At 37.2% G+C, this 22,443-nt stretch overlaps 2 protein-coding genes across 2 annotated transcripts; both read right to left on the reverse strand.

Moving 5' to 3' along the window:
• Positions 1-1,383: 1,383 nt before the first annotated feature.
• On the reverse strand, positions 1,384-2,828 carry ndufs5 (NADH:ubiquinone oxidoreductase subunit S5). The gene is made up of 3 exons (XM_055167071.2): positions 2,681-2,828; positions 1,717-1,936; positions 1,384-1,627 (listed from the first exon to the last, which is right to left on the reverse strand). The coding sequence occupies exons 2-3, from the start codon at positions 1,930-1,932 to the stop codon at positions 1,523-1,525; spliced, it is 321 nt and encodes a 106-aa protein (XP_055023046.1). The 5' UTR covers positions 1,933-1,936; positions 2,681-2,828; the 3' UTR covers positions 1,384-1,522.
• A 1,220-nt stretch (positions 2,829-4,048) lies between these two features.
• Positions 4,049-21,215, reverse strand: rnf19b (ring finger protein 19B). The gene is made up of 10 exons (XM_073858240.1): positions 20,941-21,215; positions 13,054-14,198; positions 8,948-9,151; positions 8,666-8,806; positions 8,407-8,569; positions 7,873-7,987; positions 7,546-7,686; positions 7,254-7,443; positions 7,017-7,151; positions 4,049-6,819 (listed from the first exon to the last, which is right to left on the reverse strand). Exons 2-10 carry the CDS (start codon positions 13,653-13,655, stop codon positions 6,402-6,404), a joined length of 2,109 nt encoding a protein of 702 aa, XP_073714341.1. The 5' UTR covers positions 13,656-14,198; positions 20,941-21,215; the 3' UTR covers positions 4,049-6,401.
• Positions 21,216-22,443: the final 1,228 nt, after the last annotated feature.

Here is a 22,443-nt window from a genome sequence, read left to right on the forward strand (position 1 = left end):
CTGACAGGGAAGGATTAACTGCTGTTGGTGCACACATCAAACAAAAGCCATTACAGAAGACCAGGCCAGCCCAGCTAAAAATACCAGTAGACCATCCTGTGGACATTCCTTCTGTAATTTGTACTCTAATAAGATAATTATTAAGTGAAAGCGAATTATACGAGTTATAAAATGCACCAGATTATACAGCGATAACTTATGTATAGAGAGAGAGACAATTTGCAAACTTATAACAGGAATAATTGAACTCTTGTGATGGTCAGTATGTTTAGCATTTTTGTTTGACGTAAAACTTGTACTTGACGTAACATTCAAACTAAGCACAGGCATTCTTTCCAAGTGTCTTGACAGATATATCCTAGCCATTATCATGAAATGATTTGTAGGAGTAAAAATGCCTCGACAATGTTTTTAAAGTACGTCCTGTCTTTGATGTATTGTTCTTTACTAATGCCGTCTTAAAGGGATAGTTCACCCAAAAATGAAAATTCTGTCATCATTTTTTTCATCAAAACAAATATAATGTAAGTATTTTGATAAACAATAAAGATATTTTGATAAATGATGATAAGCTCACAGTTGACGGTACCCACTGAATTCCATCGTATTTGTTTTTCCCACTATGGAAGTCAATGGTTACAGTCTGCTGTGTCCTTACCATCATTTATTTAAATATCTTGTTTTGTGTTCATCAGATAAAAATAATTCCTAAATACAGGTTTAGAACAACATGAGGTTGAGAAAATGACAGAATTTTCATTTTTGGGGTGAACTATCCCTTAAAATATCTTTATTAGTTTTGTATTGGGTTATTAATTTTATTGAATCTTATAGACAGTGGTTTATTACTGCCACCCGCTGACCAAGATACCAAATCACTAATCTTGTCAGGGTGGTAGACTTAGTAATGTAATTGGGATGTCAAAAGGATTGATGCATTCATATTAAGCTTTCAGCTGGAAACTATCCCATGGAAAGCTCATCCGAACCATTCAAAAACAGTTAAATTCAATTCAGGGTCAAAGCCATACATGAATACACTTAACAGAATAAGCTAAACCAGAAATTAAGGATAAGGTCTTGCACTAAAAATAAATGTAATCCCAAATGTAAACGTGCTTTATATCTTTAAAAATGCATTATAACAACTATAGCTTTACTAGAGAATCAAGGCAAGTTGTATAACTCCTTTACTTTTTTGTCCAACCAATGAGGGTTTGCGCAACTAAGGGGAAATGAGGGAGGAGTTCAGGAAATGTGTTTAAAAACAATCACTATCCACCCGAGTTCAATTGTAAGCTGGAATTGAATGCCAAATACTACCGGAATACACAATACACAAAAAAATATATCAGATGGAAAATTGACAACAAATAACAGTAATAACATGGAATCAATACATTTATTTCTCAAACATGAAACAATGTTGATACAGCAATAATATTTATATTACATAATTGAGAGAGCAACTGTACAACGGTATGACTGGGCTGAAACTGAGTTTTATCCAGAGTTGCTGAATTCACGGCCGTGCCTCCTCATTGCCTGTGTGGTGTGGAGGAGGTGCGTACGATCCCTCCTTAATCAACTTATCCCTCTGCTTACGAATCTCGAACAAGCGTTTTTGTGTAAGAAGCAATGGCAATGTTAGTCATATTAATCAAATTCAATTTGGTTAAAGACTTTCGAACAAGTGTCAACACACAACTGACTTACTGTCTTTTGGCGGTGCATGCACTCATAGAAGTCTTCAAACTCAAGTTTGCATTCCCTTTTGGCCCTAGTCTGGCCTAAACCATGAGCACACTCAATCCACTCCTTCTCAAAGGCATGACAGCGAGCGGCCCGCTTCTGTGGCTGCTCTCCGCTCTGGGCCAAGAGCCACTGGTCAAGATTAATGCCCAGCTTGGTCTGGAGGTCAACGAATGGCATGGTCCTAGACATGTAAATAAATCAATAAAAAGTTAATATAAAAAGAACAATACTAAATTTATTATAGAATCAAGCCTGAAAATAATTCAGAAAACAGTCATCTATATTTTTTTAATAATATGCATCGCAAAAGTAAAAATAATATTACTATCCAGGTACTTAGATACCTGTGTTCTTATCTCATTAAACAGCGTTTAATATTTCTATCTATCTATCTATCTATCTATCTATCTATCTATCTATCTATCTATCTATCTATCTAAACATTTATGTTTTTAAAAAGTATTATATAGAGAGACTTTCTCTAATGATATAAATGCTATCTAAACATTTATGTTTTTAAAAAGTATTATATAGAGAGACTTTCTCTAATGATATAAATGTTTTATAGAGAAACAACAGGCGCTGTTATATTTGTTATTGCCAGTATACCTCACAGAGAAGATCTTTTACTGGTTGTGTGAGTAGTTAACGGTATGCTTGACATCTACATGCTTTGTTTGCTGCACTGCCAACTAAAATTATTATACCAGTGCAGAAAACAGGTTGTTTGTTGATCAACTTAGCTTTACTTCTACTGCATGCTAACATAATAGCATAACGTTATGCCGAATAACCGCGGAGCAACATGATGTTTATTCTAACGTAATGCATCTACATTAAAAGGTTTACATTCTTACAACATAGTTCTTACATAGGTGGGACATCTAACATACTTAATCAATTAACTGTAATAACAAACACTGACCGTTTCGATCAGAGTCACTTTAACCTTCTTCAGGCCCACGGTTCACTCACGACCTCTCAGTTGCCGTAAAGCAGGCGCTGCTTCAGTCAGTGTTGTTTACGACACTGCTGCAAAAATGAACTTGACGTTGATATTTCACGACAGCAGAGGTCAGTGTTGATGAGTTAAAAATCTTAAAAATCGAATTCGACACAAAAAAGGACAAAGACGCTAAAACTAGATTAGTTTGTAAGAATCTAAAAAATGTATCATTTTGTATCAAATGTATCAAAAAATGTATATATTTTAAATAAAATATATTTAGACTAATTTAGCAGTATGTAGTAAAGTTATATATTTAGACTAATTTAGCAGTATGTAGTAAAGTTATGTCTTACAATTGTATTTATAATCCCACTTAAATGCATAAAGAATTAGATTTGTTGTTTTTGCAACGTTATAGTGATCATATATAATTGTTTCTCAGTCTCTTTAATAGGATACATCCAGAAAATACAGAAAACGTGTATATAGTATTAAAAACTGTATAAAATGTAAATTGATTTGTCAAGTTTTCAGGGTAAACTCCCCTCCACTTGAGCAATAGCAGGAAACTCTAGGATCTCTTTTAAAGGGATAGTTCACTTTTTAAAATGAAAATTCTGTTATCATTCACTCATGTTGTTCTAAACCTGTATGAATTTCTTTTTTCTGATGAACACAAAAGAAGATATTTTGAGAAATGATAGTAAACACACAGCATTAAGTGACCATAGACTTCCATAGTAGGAATACAAAAATATGATGGAATTTAATGGATACCGTCAACTGTGTGCTTACCATCATTTATCACAATATTTTCTTCATCATTTATCACAATACTTCCAAAATATTTTTTTCCTACTATGGAAGTCTATGGTCACTTACTGCTGTGTGTTTACCATCATTTCTCAAAATATCTTCTTTTGTGTTCATCAGAAAAAAGAAATGCATACAGGTTTAGAACAACATGAAGATGAGTAAATGATGACAGAATTTTCATTTTAAAGTGAACTATTCCTTTAAATCTAAATAAAATTAAATTCTAATTTCTAATTTTAAAGAAGTAAGTCGTTTTACTTCATCCTTTTTTTTTTACATATTTTCTGTATTTTCTGTTTGTATCTTAATAAAATAGGTATCTTAATAAAATAGATTGAAAAATAAATATTGATGGACATTAAAACTTCTAAAACAACAAGTCTGGTGATGGTGGCCTAGGCGTTTGCACAGTACTTTATATCTAAATGTTAATATAGTACAGTACTGCCTTTTATTAGTTAGTTATACTGTAAGTAGTATTTGCATTATTGTAGGATGCAGAAAATATTTTAATAATAGAGGCAAAACTTGCCACAAAGGAGGAAATGTTTATTTTCATGTTATTTCAAACACTCACAGCCATTGCAGTTATCTTTGCTTTGTGGGGATGTACAAAACATTGCCAGATTAAACACACTTTTCTGCATATTGCTTATTTGATTTAATATACTTGTTAACACTCATTTCACCATAAGCAGTTTATATTCAAATTGTCAAGTACTTTTCACTATCCGCTCAAAACCTAAGTATAAAAGCATCTTCACACAACAAAAAAGCAAAAGATGTGTCAACCACAAATTATTTTTTGTGATTACAAGACAAAGCGTAACCCCTCATTTATGTAAAAATCCACAATTCTCTCTGCAGCCAAATATAATAATTATGATAATAGCACATAGAGAATAAGAAATATTCAATATTCCATTACATCCAAAATTACATCAAATCACGACTGCTGTGTTCAAATGGAATTGTTATCCCAGAGAGGCTGAAAATCAAAGAGGGAGTGCATAAATAGAAGTTTACAATGTAGAAAAATGATAAAATGTAGGATAAAGTGCAGGAGTGCTCATTCATTCATTTATCCAGCCATCAAACTGTGCTATCCATACATCCAGCTAGCGGGTAAAACAAACAAAAAAATTGCACAAAACAATGTGTGCTTAAGAAAGAGAACAAAAATAATAAAAACAACAACAATAATAATAATAATAATAATAGACATGCATGTAAATGGCAGGTCCATCCTTGATACTGTATGAATTAATATTCACCAATACAATCAACACTGGTAAACATCCACACGTACATACAAAGCAAACAAATCTCCTTATTCTCAACTCAAGACAGTGATGTCAGTGAATTACAGACAGTTTAAGGGAACTGAGTGCATGTGCTCTGTCTGTAAGGCAAGCAGTCAGTGATTCAAATGAACCTGTCTGCTAGTTAAGTCCGGATCAGTCTCTCTTTCATTGCACTGACTTTAGTTTATACTGATATATCTCTCGTTCCATGTGTGATGAACCTCAAGTATTCTGTGCAAACCAGGCCTGGACGACCAAAACAATACTCTGCTTGTATTCGCATATAGCACTATTCACATAGATGGCATATAATATTCGCATGCATACTGCAAATCATACAATTTCCAGGTCGTATACTATAAAATCAAACCAAAGAGAAACAAATATACAAACAATACTGTAATGTCGTTCAGAAAAGCCTTCGTATTAAGAAGTGAGTCCCATTCAGAATCTCTCACATTATATACTGTGCTTGGTGACATTTCACTTTGTTTGTTAGTTTTCTAAAGAGATTCCTGTGGCAATGGTAGTACCTATAATATAAGGGGACAGTTGTGCCAAATATGAAAATTCTGTACATTTATTCACATCTTTCATGGCACGTACCTGTAAGACTTTGTTGAACACAAATACAAATATTCAGAAGAATTTCTTTTCTATGCATTAACAGTATGGTGAACAAGAGCTGTCAGGCAAAGCTATATATGGCTTTAAAATATAAAGCATGTATTATACCGACTACTGTTATGTCCTTTTAACGCCCTGACAGCTTGTATTTGCCATTTACTGAAGAAAAACATTAGCATGAAACATTTGGTTTTGTGTTCAACAGAATAAATCATACAGGTTTGCAATATATGATTGCATTTTTATGCACTTTTTTTAATTAAAGGTGCAGTGTGTAATTTTTAGAAGGCTCTCTTGACAGAAATGCAAAATAATATACAAAACTATATTATCAGGGGTGTATAAAGACCTTTCATAATGCACCATCATGTTTTTATTACCTTAGAATGAGACATTTTTATCTACATACACCGAGGGTTCCCTTTACATGGAAGTCACCATTTTGTGCCGCCATGTTTCTACAGAAGCTCTTAACGGACAAACTTTTTTATTAAGTTGTCTCCAATGATGACATGTTTGTTTGTGTCGGCTACCGTAGCTTCTCTATGCGTTTCAAAAGCGAGGGGTGAGCAGTGGACTGAGCCGTTGGTTGCAATTTGCAACCTCACCACTAGATGCCGCTAAAATTTACACACTGCACCTTTAATGACAGAATTTCATTTTCGGCTGAACTGTCCATTTACCATTTTTTGCTCAAGGCATAGTTGTTGCACCAAGAGGTGAACGCAACAACTAAATGAGTAACAGTATGAATTTCTGAAGAGGTAGAGGACCCATCCGTGCTCTCGCAGAGACGTGGACAGGAGAGCAGAGCGATGATCAGTCAGTTCCGTAAGTTGTCTAGATGCGAGTAAGGTGTTTGAATAATTATAAAAAGCAGCAAAACAACAGGTAAAGCGCTAACAAGTCCGAAGCTCGGAAACAGTTGCTTTTGTGCAAATGCGAGTGTCTCACACGTAAAGAATGACATTGTCGGGACAGTGCAAGCTGTCGGTGGGGTTCAAGGCTCTGCAGGTCGTCTGCGGCGGGCCACCGTGGCAACTCTTGGGGTGGGGCGAGTCGCAGTCGTCAGACGTGAGCTCCGCGATATCGTCCGACTGCGTGTCGGACATCTCCAGGTCGCTGCGGATGCTTTCTGGCTGAGCGAGGGTGACGTCTCGAAGACCCTCCCTGAGTGACACCCCTGGCGAAAGCCCGAGAGGGGAATCCAACACAATTCCGCTTCTGCGGGAACTACAGTCCTGGGGCTCCTCCCCTGAGCCGGGGGACATAGCAGCAGTGGGCGGAGCCAGATCCTCTTCGGTGGTTAAACACAGATGGCTGGGTTTAGTTTCAATGTCCACCTGGATCTCAAGGTTAGTGCCCTCTCTGAAACACACAGGGCATAAAAAATATGATACCTGGAAGACTAAAGTTACTAAGTTAAGTGTAGTGTAGCCTAATATACATCAAATTTCATTCACTGGAAAATGTTGGGCTACTACATACATATCACATCTTAATGTACCTATCTGTGTGTTATGTAAAGGACGTATGTGTTAAACTGAGAAAGGTGACACACACACCTGTCAGGTATGGTATAAGAGGATGTAATGGATCCTGCCATTCCTCTTGTGCTGGCACAGTCACTGGCCGCTCCCAAACTGCCCGTCTCTCTGCCGGCACCATCTTTACCAAGTTCTGTTCCCTGCACCTCCAGTCTGGCACACAAACAAACCCATCACATGGAAATTAAAACACTACCCATATTTACAATATACCTTCTCTGTATATCCCATAATAGTATCCCAGCATGCTAATACCTGCTGTATTTTCCAGTCCTAGCACCAAGTGCTCCTCCTGCTAGTGTGTTGAAGTGGGGCGTGTCTCCCAGGCCCCCTGGTGCCACTGATAGGCCCTCACTTGGAGAGGTGGTACTGAGGCCACTCGCTCCTCCCTCCAAACTGCTTTCACCCAGGCTGGGGGACTTCAGTGCTCGCCAAGCATCAGCAACTATGAAGATAGAAGGCATTCGATCGGTACCACTCTGCTTTTTATGACAAAGCAAACGATAAATCGGGCAGTAATGGATTTCTTCTTCAATTTGAACTTTACCTGTAATAGGTCCATTGTCCTCATCAAAGTCTATCCTAACACCTCGTCCTTTGCCTCGGCTTACCCCACAGCCACCACCGCGGCACAGAGAGATGGGCACAACACCATACACATATGCCAACATAATGGGAACACCAATTCCTGTGGAAAGGAAAGAATTTATGGAGATGTAACCAACCTCAGCAGGTTTCTATCAAATTTTATTTAGGGGGTGAAATTTTGACTTGGTGAGTTCCAAAATTCCCAACAGGGGCTCGCCAGGCCAAAATTTTGCATTTAAATATAAACTGCAAATATGTTATGACACGTTTTTTCAGGAATACTCACCCACGCTGACGGCTGCAATTACAGGGGCGGTGATGATTGACAAAGCCACACCCCCCGTGATAGCCAGATTTCTCCTGTGATGGGACATCTTCTTCCCTTCATAGTGTGAGTGGATCTAAACAGATTATAGCACTTTTATAAGTTAATATGAACGATCAATAAAAGTGCATTGCACTGGATGACGCCAGGTTCTTTAATGGTCTTTAAGTGCAATATATACCCCCACTATAAAACTTAAAAGTGACTTGGCAAATGGCATTTATAACCTAACCTGGCAAAAAACTTTTAAAAAATGCAATTCCAACTAAAAGAAAGTGAAAGCTTTGTTACACAAAGCCCTAAGACTGACCAACAATGCTGTATGTCCACTTTGAATCCTGTCTGAATGGTTTTACACAAGGAAGTTATTGTACCAGAATCAAAAGCAATAAAGCTGGCTAAGCTGCACAGTGGGTGGAAACTGGGAAATTCCCAGCCGTTGTTCCGGATAAAGCTTACACTGCATATTACTACTAATGTTAAAAAAATTCCCACCTTGCGTCCAATGTAAACCGGGATGCCAATAACCATGGCAGGAACTGCGATGCCAGCAATCAGAGTGATGCCCACCGGTGCACCAATCAAAGTGCCCAGCTGCCAAAGAATCTTCTTCTTGCGACTCCATGGCTTCTTTCCCCAGAAGGTGCAACCTGATGGACTGAAAAAAAACAAACAATGGAGGATTATTCGCTGTCTCTCACAGATACAAACGCCACAAAAGTGGCAGGTGGCAACTGCTCAGTGGTGATGATACCTGAGGTAGTGCAGGTCTGAAATCTCCTTCATACAGAGCCAGCAAAACTCACAGCCGCACACGGCGCAGGTCATGTGATTACAGCTGCCATCGTTCATCTTGATGATGTAGGCACTGCATCGGGGGCAAGGCTTGATGTCATCAGCTGAAAGGGAATTAAAGGGTTTGGATTTAAAGTTTGTCCAGGGTATTGCTATTTGGTTCCTAAAGTGATCTAGGCGCTTGCATGGTATAATGGAAACCAATGAATGACAAAAAAATGGCAAACAGATGGTAGTATACTCAGTGTGTCCCTGCTCCGCTGTGTAACTGGGTGAATGGTTACTATGTGTTCTCAAGGACAGCGCCCTCTGTTGGCGAGCCGAGTCACAGGTCTGGTTAGGATGCCAGGCCTGCTTGCAGTGGTAACAGAACTCAGCACCACACCCTTCTCTTCGACACACCAGCCTGGGGCAGCTGGCACATCCAGATGCAATTACTGCGAAACTGGCAGGGGAACAATTTAAACAGGTCAAGAGACTCCCTAAGAAAATGAAATATTATTACACCTTGTTACACTATATAGTAAAATCTATCCTCACAGAGATCCTACAGAAGCTTAAAAGAAACCACGTCACAATCAAATGACTTCTCTATATACTGTAGCTTACTTTTATAACATGTATTGTTATTATAGGCTCTTGTGTTGATGTTTCTTATTCAGGAGTCACTTTGGATAAATGTCTTTGGATAATGATGAAACGTAAATGTGGTACTGTGATATTTTCAGTACTACCATGTTTGTGCCCGATTACCATATTCATATATCATGCTACAGGATTTCCATAGAACTGCAAGGTATTTTTAAATAATAGACAATAGTGGACAACAGTGTCCAATAATAGTATGATGCAATGATACCATGGCACTCATTTGTATATAAGGAATAATTGACGATGGACCGTTGTCGAAAAATTTAAAAATAATGCACACCCAAGGTGGTAATGTGGCACGACGTGAAGCGAATCAAATAATTCAAAGGACCGAGACAATTATTAGCCCACTTCAAATGTAAATACATAAGGAAAACAAATGTTCGTTGGGGTTTAATTGCGTTGTTTAACAGCGTCCAAGTTAATAGCTCATTTGTTGTTATGACGATGTGTGTCATATGATGTATCTACATGGCGTATGTAGTACGTTCGAATTTCATTCACACTACCCATATTTATGCTTTATTGAACATACAATCGATGAGTACTGTATTTTCCGGACTATAAGTAACACTTTTTTCATAGTTTGGCCGGTACTGGAACTTATAGTCAGGTGCGACTTCACAAGAGTCCGCTATATGCTGCTCCTGTATTTATGTAATTCAAAGGATTCAGTGATGCGGAATGACTTCGGGACCTATTGTGTATCGTGTAAATAACTGATAATGTTATGTTAACGTACGGACACCTATTCAGCCTGCTGTTCTGTGCGCCATTGTTTAGTTGAATAACTTGCCGTTACAGATTAAATGTCTGTTTTTGTGAAATCTTTTGTGAAATCTTTTTCAAAATAACGCAACGTATAGTCCACATACATATGTTTTTTCCTCTTCAAAACGCATTTTTGACTGATGCGACTTATACTTTGAAGCGACTTATAGTCCGGAACATATGGTAGGTACTTAATTTAATTCAGTACGCAGTACGGAGAAGTTCGTATAAAAAAACAAAAATGTACTTAAGTAATTACAACTTTATTTTTATAATTTATAGCGATTTCTAACTAGTCAAAAATGTAAATCACTTATTAATTTAAGTTGTTTAAACTTAAACATTTTAGTGTAAGCAACAAGGAATTTTTACAGTGTACGGTCATAGTATGCTGTTTCGAACGCAAGGTAAGACTGTAACGGTACATTCACACGGGGCGAAAGTGTTAACGCTCCTCATTTACTTTTAATGGGGATGTCATGCGTTGCCAAACTGAATTGTGGATCCCTTGCGTCACTGCTGTTGCTCTTGGCAGAAGTTGATAATTTCTCAATTTTTCAAGTGCCAACGTGTGTGTCAGATCGCCTTATGCAAATAACCTAGTGCAAGTCAACCAATTACGTTTAAGCAAGACCGGAGCATTGCGGCCACTGTGATTGGCTGTTGGCCACGCTTCAGACAAGCCTTCCGTCAAGCGTTAACGCTTTCGCCCCATGTAAATGTACCATGAGGGGTACAAAATTATGAATTTGACTACAGTAAGCTCTAAATAAGATTCCAATTATAGAAATAAGGTCTTGAGGTTTTTTTGTGACAACATAATTTTCCAAAGGAAAGGGAAAACGCAAGAAAGTGCGACCAACATAATTTAATGTTGCTTTCTTTACTCTGTAATGTCAAACACCTGTTCAAGTTATGGAAATGGTGAAGACTACATGATGGAAAAAGAGAGAGAGGATTTATTGTCGGTCAATATGTTGTTGTTGTGAGGAATTTCCAAGTGTTCCAATTCATATTCCATTACTGAATCCACTTCACTAGAACATTGCTTTGAGAATAGGAAACTGTAGTCATAAAAAACATAAAAAGGGACAAAAACCTCATGATGAATACTTGAAAGGACTTTTTTGCATTTAAAACTTAGTGCCAAGTTCTTCTGAGAGTTAATCTTCACATAAACTCTTTTTTTGGGGGTGGATATTTTGAATGAAAGAAAAACAAATTTCCCCCTTAAATTAGCTCAATAAATATATGACTTCACCCATACAAGCTCTAACATCAGATTAATCTGCTCATTTTAGATACGTTTTGACCCGTCGGCGTAGACGAGTTACGGCATGATCTTACGAAAAATGTATTACATACACCTACACCTCATAAACCAGCATAGCTGCGAGTAAGAAAAGTAATATGCAATACACAAAGCTTCGTATCCTGGCACACACGCACGCACCTTACAAGCACAGTCAAGTCAAAACTGACCTCATTCTGCATGATTGTACAATCCTAAAAACTTCCCAGCTCACTAACTCTATGAAATTTTGTGCTTCACAAAGGCATCGTGGTATACACACACGCTCAAGTGAGTAGCCAACGATCGTCTTAACCAAACAGCAGGCTCGGTTACCCCTGACAACTCTGCCTCTAGGCCGCATCTCAGTTTCCATAGCAACCCATCGCATGGGGAGAAAGAAACAAGCTGTTCTCTTCTCCGGTTGGCAGCCCTGACCTTTCAATCAAGCTGAACTGACACGGCTTGGTGGTGGGCTGATGGGCAACAAGCTGCAGCAAGGCCATTGGAGCAGGCAGCGAATTACTTTATAAAGAGGCTTCTAACTAGTAGAGCATTGCATTATCAACGCAAAAGCTTGATCCCAAGCAACAAAAATGCTGATAAAATGGATAAAACTGTGTGCTGAATGCATAAATCAAAAAAAAGCTCATAAGTTTGACTTCCAGGGAAGTTGCTTTGTGTAAAAGTGCTAATAAATGCATTTAAATGCTACAGATTCAATGAATGAACAAATAATAAGCAGAAGGGACTTCTGTCTACAGTATGCAAATGCGTTGGTATTTATAGGGTGATTCATTCATTGTGGTTCTTCAGTAAGGCGAATGCAACACAATGCAAGATGTATTTTGCCTTTATATAAAACACACAAAAATGCATATTTAAAAAGGCAAATAAGCCACACACGCATTTACTTTAAATGCAGCATGGTAACAAACACAGTTATCTCCTAATGTACAAAATGCCCCTTCTGAAAAAAATCCCCGCACTACCTGAAAATCCCTCAGCATCAGTCGTGGGTTTAAAAGGAAATGGCAGTGACTCAAACATGCAGACAGAAACATGTCCTCTAAATGTAGGTCATTGGCTCAACATAACGACCGAAGTCTTTAACCAGTTGTAAAGGCTTTTAATGTAATCATGCTCTCTCAAAATGACACATCAGCTAAACAAGGCTTCCCACACAAGCGCAAGTGTTCCCTATAACTGTCCAATTGCCTCCTACACTTACTGAAGCATGCGGTACAGCACAAAATGTGAAACAATCTCTTATTTGGAGTATGTGCATAATATGCCCAAAAGTATGCACTTGTTTAGCATTAGCATGAACAGTGAGTTTGGATGGATCAGTGAGATCAAGCACCGACGACAATGGGGTTCAGGTCTAGGCTTTGTTTTTCCAGTAAACCATTTCTTTAGGCATTGTAATACTAAAACAATTATTGAACCCTCCCTAAACTGCACAATTTGCTAGAAATTACGTAACATTAGGGTTTGACTTCATTGGAAGTAAGGGGCCTAGCCAAACTTGTTAATTGGAACTATGCTTCCACACAATCTCCTATTCAAAAGAAACAAGGTATCACATATCTGATATTGACTTGTTTCAGAAAAGGTTTAGATATCAGACTCACCCACAGTCTGGTGCCGGACACCATCGGCAGTCCGGGTCTGACGCTAGGCAGCGGCGTAGCAGAAACTCCTCATACTTGTCCATCAGAACGGGATCGTCCAGAATGAGGGCCACCTGCCGGGGAGCCAGTCTCTCGGCACATTCCGGGCAGCTGAGCTGCACTCGGCTTTCCGTGATCTCGATACGCAAGTACTGCCGTAAGCAGCATAGGCAAGACCGGTGACTGCAGCCCTGGAGTTCTGGAAGTTGCTCCGCAGGTTGCCGCACCAGGCACAGGGGACACTCTAGGAAGTCTTGGGCACCTAGAGAGGCCTGGCTGGCGGACAGTGGCTCAGCGGCGTCCGTCGTTGTCGGGTCTGAAGAAACGTTGGTGGGTGTCGGGGGCTGGAGAAGCTGTTGTTGTTGTAGTTGCTGTTGTTGTTGGTGCAGCTGTTGCGTAAGTGGAGTGCCTGCAGTGGCCTTGTTTCCCCTGGATCCACGTTTGCCATGGAACAGACTGTGAAAGGAGATCCTGCCTTGCTTTTTTCCTGGCCCACGGCATTTGGGATTGGGAATGCCACTAACAGAGGAGTGGGGCGATTCAGAGTCTTTTTCAGATCCCATTTCCCAAGAACGACCTTGTGATGTTCTTTCACTAGAGGTCACCGAGTTTTGGTTTAATTGGTTTTAGTTCCGATAAAAAGTGGCAAATTTGATCACAGGCACAATTGTGGAATTCCAGTCAATTTGTCCGTTGGGAAAATTCTATTTATGTAGTCACTACTTCCTCTTAACCCAAACAAGGAGGTTAGATAATAAACTAAAGATAACTAACAAACTAGTTTGTCAAAAAGGAAACAAAAAAGACACTCCTACAGTCTTGTTCTCGTAATGAGATTGAACAAAAGGAACAAAGAAACAATTGCACCCCAAATGTGTTACAAAACTGACAGATACTGTCAATTAAAAATGGGGCATTTACAGAACATTAGGAACTAAAGTCACAGTTTGTAAAAAAAAAAGAGAAATAGTTGTACAATCTGGCTCAAAATATCACAATCCTTTCACCGTGATGGATGTCTGTCCTCCACCAAATTCCCTTGCTTGTCGAGCCAGGATGTTGCGTGTGCTCCGGTTTGCTGTTCCTCGCTTTCTGAATCAGCCGGTCTGTTAAGGAAGAAAAATAGCACAGGAAGTTAGCACAGCGTGCAGACGGTCTGCATGAAGAGCTTGCTCAATGCACGCTCACGTACAGACGTATACGCTCCTCCCTTTCTTTTTGTTAACCTCTTCTCATTTCATTGACTCGACGCACTCTACAGGTTTCAGTTCTCTGTCAAGTAAATGACTTACCAACCAATAACAATGCAGTATATGGCGATCGTCAGGAGGAAGTAGCTGTTAATGTGGCGCAAAGAAGCTAAAATAAATCTGATCTGGCATCGGATTTGACTTGTATCTCTCGTGTTCTTTGTGCCTCACTATTGATGACATCCTCTCATCCTCTCACACAAGCACACGCACTCGAGCCGCACTTCACACTGTGCTGCTAGTGCAGTTGCCATGGCGATAACCACGTTGAACACAGCAAACAAGGACCCTTACAGTGACTCTGGCCATTATAAAAACACAAACACACGGCAGATATTAACACCGTACATCACAAGATGTCTCCCGCTGGACTTTATTCATTTATTTATGTGTGAGAGGAACATCAATAAAATTTATAAATGCCACACGGACGCACCGCAGAGTCACACAGCGAGGGACGACTGCCTTGAGGTTTTGTGAGACAACATAACCCCATGTCAATCTCTCTACTTATGAAATATGTGAGCCTGTCTGTGAGATCAAATTATGAGATTAAGATAATCAAATTTTAATTTCAATATTTGACATGGCAATCAATATTAAAGATATCAAAGTTATATTTTCCACAGAATGTTCTTTAGATTATATAGGATGATTTAATTAACAGTAAATCACAAAAATTGTCTTAAGCATATAAATATTCACACTGTAGTTACATTGGTAGATGCAGAACTCATTTAAGAAAGATATGTCCTGGTTTTCTGCTGTGACCCCTGGACTTATGCCAGTCCATCACAAATCTGTTTACTTGTACGAGACCGATTTAGAGACCACCACACTAGTGTAAAGCTATTAGAGTAAACAAACATCTTTGTTTTGGGACTTGTAATACTATATGATTACCATAATTATATACCACACTAGCATTCCAAGATACTTTCCAAGAATACACCTTAAGAATTTGATTTTTTACTTTCATACGTTAAAAAACAAACAAACAAACAAAATAGTGCATGTCCACAAATCCATAATAACGCCATGATACTTAAGTTTTAAAGGGATGGTTCACCCAAAAATAAAAATTCTGTCCTCATTTGCTTACCCTCAAGTTGTTAAAGATGTGTATACATTTCTTTGTTCTGCTGAACAACACAAAGGAAGATATTTTGAGCGATGTTGTAACCAAACCATTTTTGACCACCATTGACTTCCAATGTATTTTTCTTTCCTACTATGGAAGTCAATGGTGCTCCTATTTCCTGCTTGATTACAAATATCTTCCTTTGTATTCACCAAAACAAAGACATTTATGGGTCAATGACGTGATGTTAATTATTTTGTGTCTATATGGAAAAATTAAATGTGAAAAGGGTTAAATTTTCAAAATAAATTTGCAGCATACATTCTCTTTTTTGAGGACCAAATCTAAAATTTGTTTTTATTTCATTTTGAAAGAATATTTGGGGGATAGTTGCAAAAATGTCAATGTGGTGTAACCGGTCTGTCTCAATTGGTGTAACTAGTATTTTTTTAAATTAAAATATTAATATATTTATAAAAAAATGTGGAATAAAATATAATCATCTAGTTTAGTGTAATATGTTTTTTTACATACATTTTTATATCACTTGTCAAAGATTATTTAGAAAACAGAGCTGTTTTCAGCATATATCAGGACAAATATTACAAACACGCATTCAAATTTACATTTAGAAATATCTAATACAATGATTTTTTTAAATGATTTTTTTTTAATGATTACCCTTACATGCCATCAATGTGGATAAAATATTTTATATTTCTCATTCTTTGCCGCAATTGGCGGTTACATCATTTGACATTTTCAGGTCCATTCAGTCTTAACTTTCATAAAAATGGTGCAAATGTAATTTTTATTGCATAAAATTAACATAAATATACAGTGCATTGAAATAAACCTGATGCATGCTTTCTCATCTTGCCAAAACGTTTTTGTCACTGACCCTTATACAGGTTTAAGGGTGAGTAAATGATGACAAAACTAACCAAGGGGCGGTTTCTCTGACAGGTTTTAAATCAATCCAGGACTAGGCCTTAGTCATATAGGGGTGGTTTCCTGGACAGGGATTAGTTTAAGACAGAACCAGGCCTTAGTTTAATTAGGAAATATACCTAGTTTAAACAAACATGCCTTATTAAAAACATTACTTGTGAGCATTTTGAAGCAAAACAAAGGGAATCTGTCCAGGAAACCGCCCCATAGTATATTTAAGTAGTTTTTACAAACAAACCGTACATCTTATACATCTAAAGACAAAACAATGGCACTGATATATGTTGAGATATGTCAGTACAATGTTTTTTTAAATTAAAGCAGGTCAAAAATACTTTGTAGTCTGGGACTAGGATAAACCCTGTCCGGGAAACCGCCCTTAAGTGTTAGGCAAGTGATTACATTTTTATGTTTTCCCTCTTAACACATACTTATCATAAAGGAAACCTGTGAATCTGTGATGGATCTAAAGATTTATAGCCACAATTTAAAGATCGCATTTTAATAAAAAGCTGGTTTTTGAAGTATGCAAAGAGGCAATCAGAAGCATAAAGAAGAGAAACTAAAGCAGCAAGCATGTGCTTGTTTTCTGTCGGCTTTTATGGATACGCGAGACAAGCCGTGACAGTATGACCCACTTTTTCGCTTTCTCTTTTATGTTCACAGTCACTGATGTCTTGACCCACTGTAATAGGCAGACAACCGCCAAGCACTAAGTGGCTTATATGTGATAGAAAGCACACATAACACATTCGAAATTCGAGTGCAATATACGCAGTTTTTAATAAATCAACGATTTTAAGCAGGCACATTAAAAAAGCCAGTGTTGAATTATAGCAAAAGAGTAAAAAAGCCTATATATACAGTAACAGTACATATATTTATAATTATTTTGGGCTGAGATGGTAATAGGCCTCCATTGCACTTCAGGCTCTGTTGAAAGGAAAGCGTAGCCTCAGCTAATGCTAACATTGACACATAAATACCATCTCTGTGCCTTCTGAGGTTTAGAAGTGTGAGTGAGAGATGCTGATGCTCGTGGGTGCAACTGCTGTTTCTGGAAAACTGATGTCACTTCTCGGCTCCAAAGTGCAAGTTTACATAGCGCATGCCTCTGCGTGTGTGTAATGGGCGTGGTTTTGTTTGTTGTGCAACAACAGTTGCTTTATTATTTATCAGCTATGAAAGAAAATTCACAAGAAATTCTCTTTAGCTTACATGGAATCTGTAGTTGGACTGGTTTTCCAGTTTAGGGAGTTTATTTAAAAACTTTAAAGTGTTGAAACGATTCGCAGCAACATGCTTGAAGTTCTTGTTTGCTGTCATAATAGTATGTAATAGTAGATAATGATAATCAAGGTTTCTACATAAGATTAAAGGGACACTTTTTTTAAATATACTAATTTTCCAGCTCCCCTAGAGTTAAACATTTGATTTTTACCTTTTTGTAATCCATTCAGCTGATCTCCGGGTCTGGCGCTACCACTTTTAGCATAGCTTAGCATAATCCATTGAATCTGATTAGACCATTAGCATCACGCTAAAAAATAAACAAAGAGTTTGGATATTTTTCCTATTTAAAACTTGACTCTTCTGTAGTTACATTGTGTACTAAGAACGACAGAAAATTAAAAGTTGCGATTTTCTAGGCCAATATGGCTAGGAACTATACTCTCATTCTGGCGTAATAATCGATAATCATCAGGCGCAATGATACTACACAGCAGCCGAAAATAGTCCCCTTAGTAACTTTCAATGGCCGGGGACTATTTTTGGGCACTGCGCAATATCATTGCGCCTCCTGCAGCCATGTTACAGCAGTAAAGTCCCTGATTATTACGCAAGAATGAGAGTATAGTTCACAGCCATATTTGCCTAGAAAATCACAACTTTTAATTTTCCATCGGTCATAGTACACAATGTAAATACAAAAGAGTCAAGCTCTAAATAAGAAAAACATTGAAACTCCCTGGTTATTTTTTTGCTCGATGCTAAATGGTCTAATCAGATTCAATGGATTATGCTAAGCTATGCTAAAAGTGGTAGCGCCAGATCGGAGATCAGCTGAATGGATTCCAAAAAGGTAAAATCACATGTTTAACTCTTGGAGAGCTGGAAAATGAGCATATTTTCAAAAAAGTGACTCTCAGCCGCCAGCTGGTAGCGCTATGATCGATAACACAATATCCAAATCAATGCTCAAAACATATTTCCTCAAAACAGAAAATTTGAGACACTTCCAGCTTCCATGATTTTAAATGTATTGCCTATTCATGACAACACTGTTAGAGATATCAAAAATGTGTTCGCAATCTGTTTAGCATATGCTTTGGTATAATGTTGACCAATTTTGGTGGCAAGCACATTAAGTTTTTCAGCATGGACTTCTCACAAAATGCAAAATAGGCCAAATCCTGTTGGGTGCATAATGGATGCCAGTGCGAAAGGTTTTCGGGTCCATTCGACGATTTATTTACCCACTTTCGTGCGTCCACGAGCCGATCTATGCCTAATGGCCAACGACTGTGATGTGTATGCCAACTTTCAACACTTTTTGAGTATGCTCCAAAACATCATGAAATATGCAAAAATCTTCATATAAACAACAGGTTAAAACGTTCAGTATCCAAGAAGTCAAAATGAAAGAAGATCCTTATTACAGTCAGAGACTTACTGTAAGTGAGCTCCCTTATAGGGAACAGGATACTAGTTTCGTCATCTCAAACTGTAAAGCTCGGTTTCGTGATGAATGGCGTTTCTTTCCTGACCATTTATCAAAACGTCATATACCGTGTGCATTCTGAAGAAGCGGAAATGAATTATTAACTGAAACTGCGAATGTACAACGTAAGCTAACAAATTCGCATAGGTTTGCTAGTTCTTGAGATCCTACATAACACAATTCACACAAACTGTCATCAACTAAAAATATAATTTGAGAATCATCAAACAGACCAATGAGACCAAGGAAGTAAATAGTTTGGCCACTTACCAGTGTGTTAGTTCACATACACAACCCTACAAACTCATCGGTCTAGTGTGAGAGATAAGACCGTCACTTTCTTGAGGTCTCAGCACTTCCACCCTCGAATGAACCTGAGACAGCACCTCAGCACTTTCGTATCACCCCCCGACATAAGCTACAGCCCAAGACCACACATCAGCAGCTGGTTAACAGGGCTCAGTCTGTCTCTATTTGAGCACATACACCTGTCACATGGGCTGGTTAAATACAGATGGGGTATCGGACCATTACATAATTATTTGAATCACATTTACAACTCACCAGGGCTTATTGCTCTAGTCTAGATAATGCTTGTATGTGTCCGGCTGCTGTATTGTGTTTAATGCACTTCCGCATTATGCTATTGCTCTATTAAATATATCTACTGCTCATCTTATTATTTTTTTTTAAATAATAAACGCCGACCGGTTTGTAATGAGGATGAGTAAATAATGACAGAATTTTCTATGTCATTTTATTATTTTAATCTGTGATCAGGTGCATTTACACAGACTACTTTGATCATGTGCAGTTTAATCTTTCAGTGTGATCATGGGATGTTTGAGCAGTGAGGTAAGGAAGTACTAGCAGATGGGCTAGTTAACTGGATGGATTTAGAGTGGTTGCTATCTCTGAATATCTATGTGCAGGTTGTGTCCACGAACCATCTACTCATCTCTGTGTGCTTTCTACTAGTTCACATTTTTTCATTCTAATAGCAAAGTGGATAATATATATCAACCTTAAAGACAAACTTTCATATAACTTGATATCACCAATTCTCTATATACCACCGACTCAAAAGTTCCCTAATAATAAACTGTTTTCGTCATTCACTGTCTTTGAAACCAAAATCTCGAGAACAAAGGAGTCTTCATATTACTAAAACGTCTGGGTTTTTGTGAAACTAAATATTTTGATTTTATCAGTTCTTAACAATCACATGGTTAAACAGGGAAACTGTACAGTTCAGTAAGAATGGAATTTACCAAGTGTTTGGTGTGAGGCAAAAGAAGAACTGAAACTTATAGTCGCTCTGTACATTCCACATTTACACTACAAGGACACATTTTACCAAAACTCATATACGTATACAGTTACAAGGAACTCAACAAATCATGGAAAGTTCCTTAATGAACTAGTAAGTACTATATTTAGATATTTTACATCAGCAAGGCTGTCTAGGGACTACAACATCCATGAATGGATGGCTCAAAATACCTGTATAGATACCATGATCTATACAAACAAATTCTGTATTGTATTTTCTGATAATCTTGTTTCATTGACATACATGTTATACATTAAAAATATATTCTTGTGGCCTGCACATACATGTAAAACATGCCACAATACACCAAATTTTTATCGCAATACTAACATAATAGAAAAATATACAACAAGGATGTGTTTTGAACAAGATAGCCTACATAAGGCCTAAATTGTGTAAAAATATTAATTTAGGAATATATTCCGAAATGACACCGAAGACTTCGTGTATTATAAAATCACACAAGTATGATCTAAAGCGTAACCATGACGACAATCAGTTTGGTACTTACCGCACAGATGGATCTGATGGTCTTGAACAGGTCTTGGGCAGAACAGGGCGGTACGCAGACACCTTCCGTGCTATTTTACACCGCGTACGCTCGATAAACCGTCACGTAAACGTTATGAATCTTATCTAACAGCTATCCGCTACAGTATTATCCGACCATCGGTCGTCGGAGAAGATGTCAGTCCTGTTTTCCCGACCATGTAGACGATACTGTTCAGAATCTTGTCCGCAGCCTTGATTCTCTTTTCCATTCGCGTCAGAGAGGAAAGCCCCTGCACGCAACGTCACGCGCACCCCAGGCGGAAACCCCGCCTACTGACGTCATTTCGCAATTAAAAGGAATGCGTGTCGTTTAGTGCCAAGAAATGCTTTTTTGTTTCGTTTATTCATTCGTAAATTTTATCGTTGAATACAAAAAATTAGTTTGACAAACTTATTTAACTTTTATTATTTTGTTTGCTGTGCTTTATTCATTCGTAAATGTCATTGTTGAATATAAAAAACAATTAGTTTGACAAATTTATTTAACTTTTATTATTTTGTTTGCTGTGCTTTCTTCATTCGTAAATTTCATAGTTGAATACAAAAAAATTTGTTTGACAAATTTATTTAACTTTTATTATTTTGTTTGCCGTATTTTATCGTTAAATACAAAAAAAAAGAGTTTGACAAATTTATTTAACTTTTATTATTTTATTTGCTGTGCTTTATTCATTCGTAAATTTCATTGTTGAATACAAAAAAAATTAGTTTGACAAATGTATTTAACTTTTATTATTTTGTTTGCTGTGCTATTATTTTGTTTGCCATATTTTACCGTTAAATACAACAAAAAAAAAGAGTTTGACAAATTTATTTAACTTTTATTATTTTGTTTATTGTGCTTTATTCATTCGTAAATTTCATTGTTGAATACAAAAAAAAGAGTTTGACAGAATTTATTTAACTTTTATTATTTTGTTTGCTATGCTATTATTTTGTTTTCTGTGTTTTATTCATTCGTAAATTTAATCGTTAAATACAAAAAAAAGAATTTGACAGAATTTATTTAACTTTTATTATTCATTCGTAAATTTCATCGTTGAATACAAAAAAATGAGTTTGACTAATTTATTTAACTTTTATTATTTTTGTTTGCTGTGTTATTATTTTGTTTGCTGTGCTTTATTTATTCATTCACACAGCAAACAAAATTTAATCAGCAAACAAAGTAATAAAAGTTAAAAAAAATTGTCAAACTAATTTTTTGTATTCAACGATGAAATTTACAAATGAATAAAGCACAGCAAACAAAATAAAAAAAGTTAAATAAACTTGTCAAACTAATTTTTTTTGTATTCAAGGAGGAAATTTACGAATGAATATAGCACAGCAAACAAAATAATAGCACATCAAACAAAGTAATAAAAGCCAAATAAACTTGTCAAACTCATTTCTTTTGTATTCAACGACGAAACTTATTCATGTTGAGATTAACTTTGAATGCTGCCTCATTTGTAAATGC

The sequence above is a fragment of the Misgurnus anguillicaudatus genome, chromosome 20 (assembly GCF_027580225.2).
Source record: "Misgurnus anguillicaudatus chromosome 20, ASM2758022v2, whole genome shotgun sequence".
NCBI lineage: Eukaryota > Metazoa > Chordata > Actinopteri > Cypriniformes > Cobitidae > Misgurnus > Misgurnus anguillicaudatus.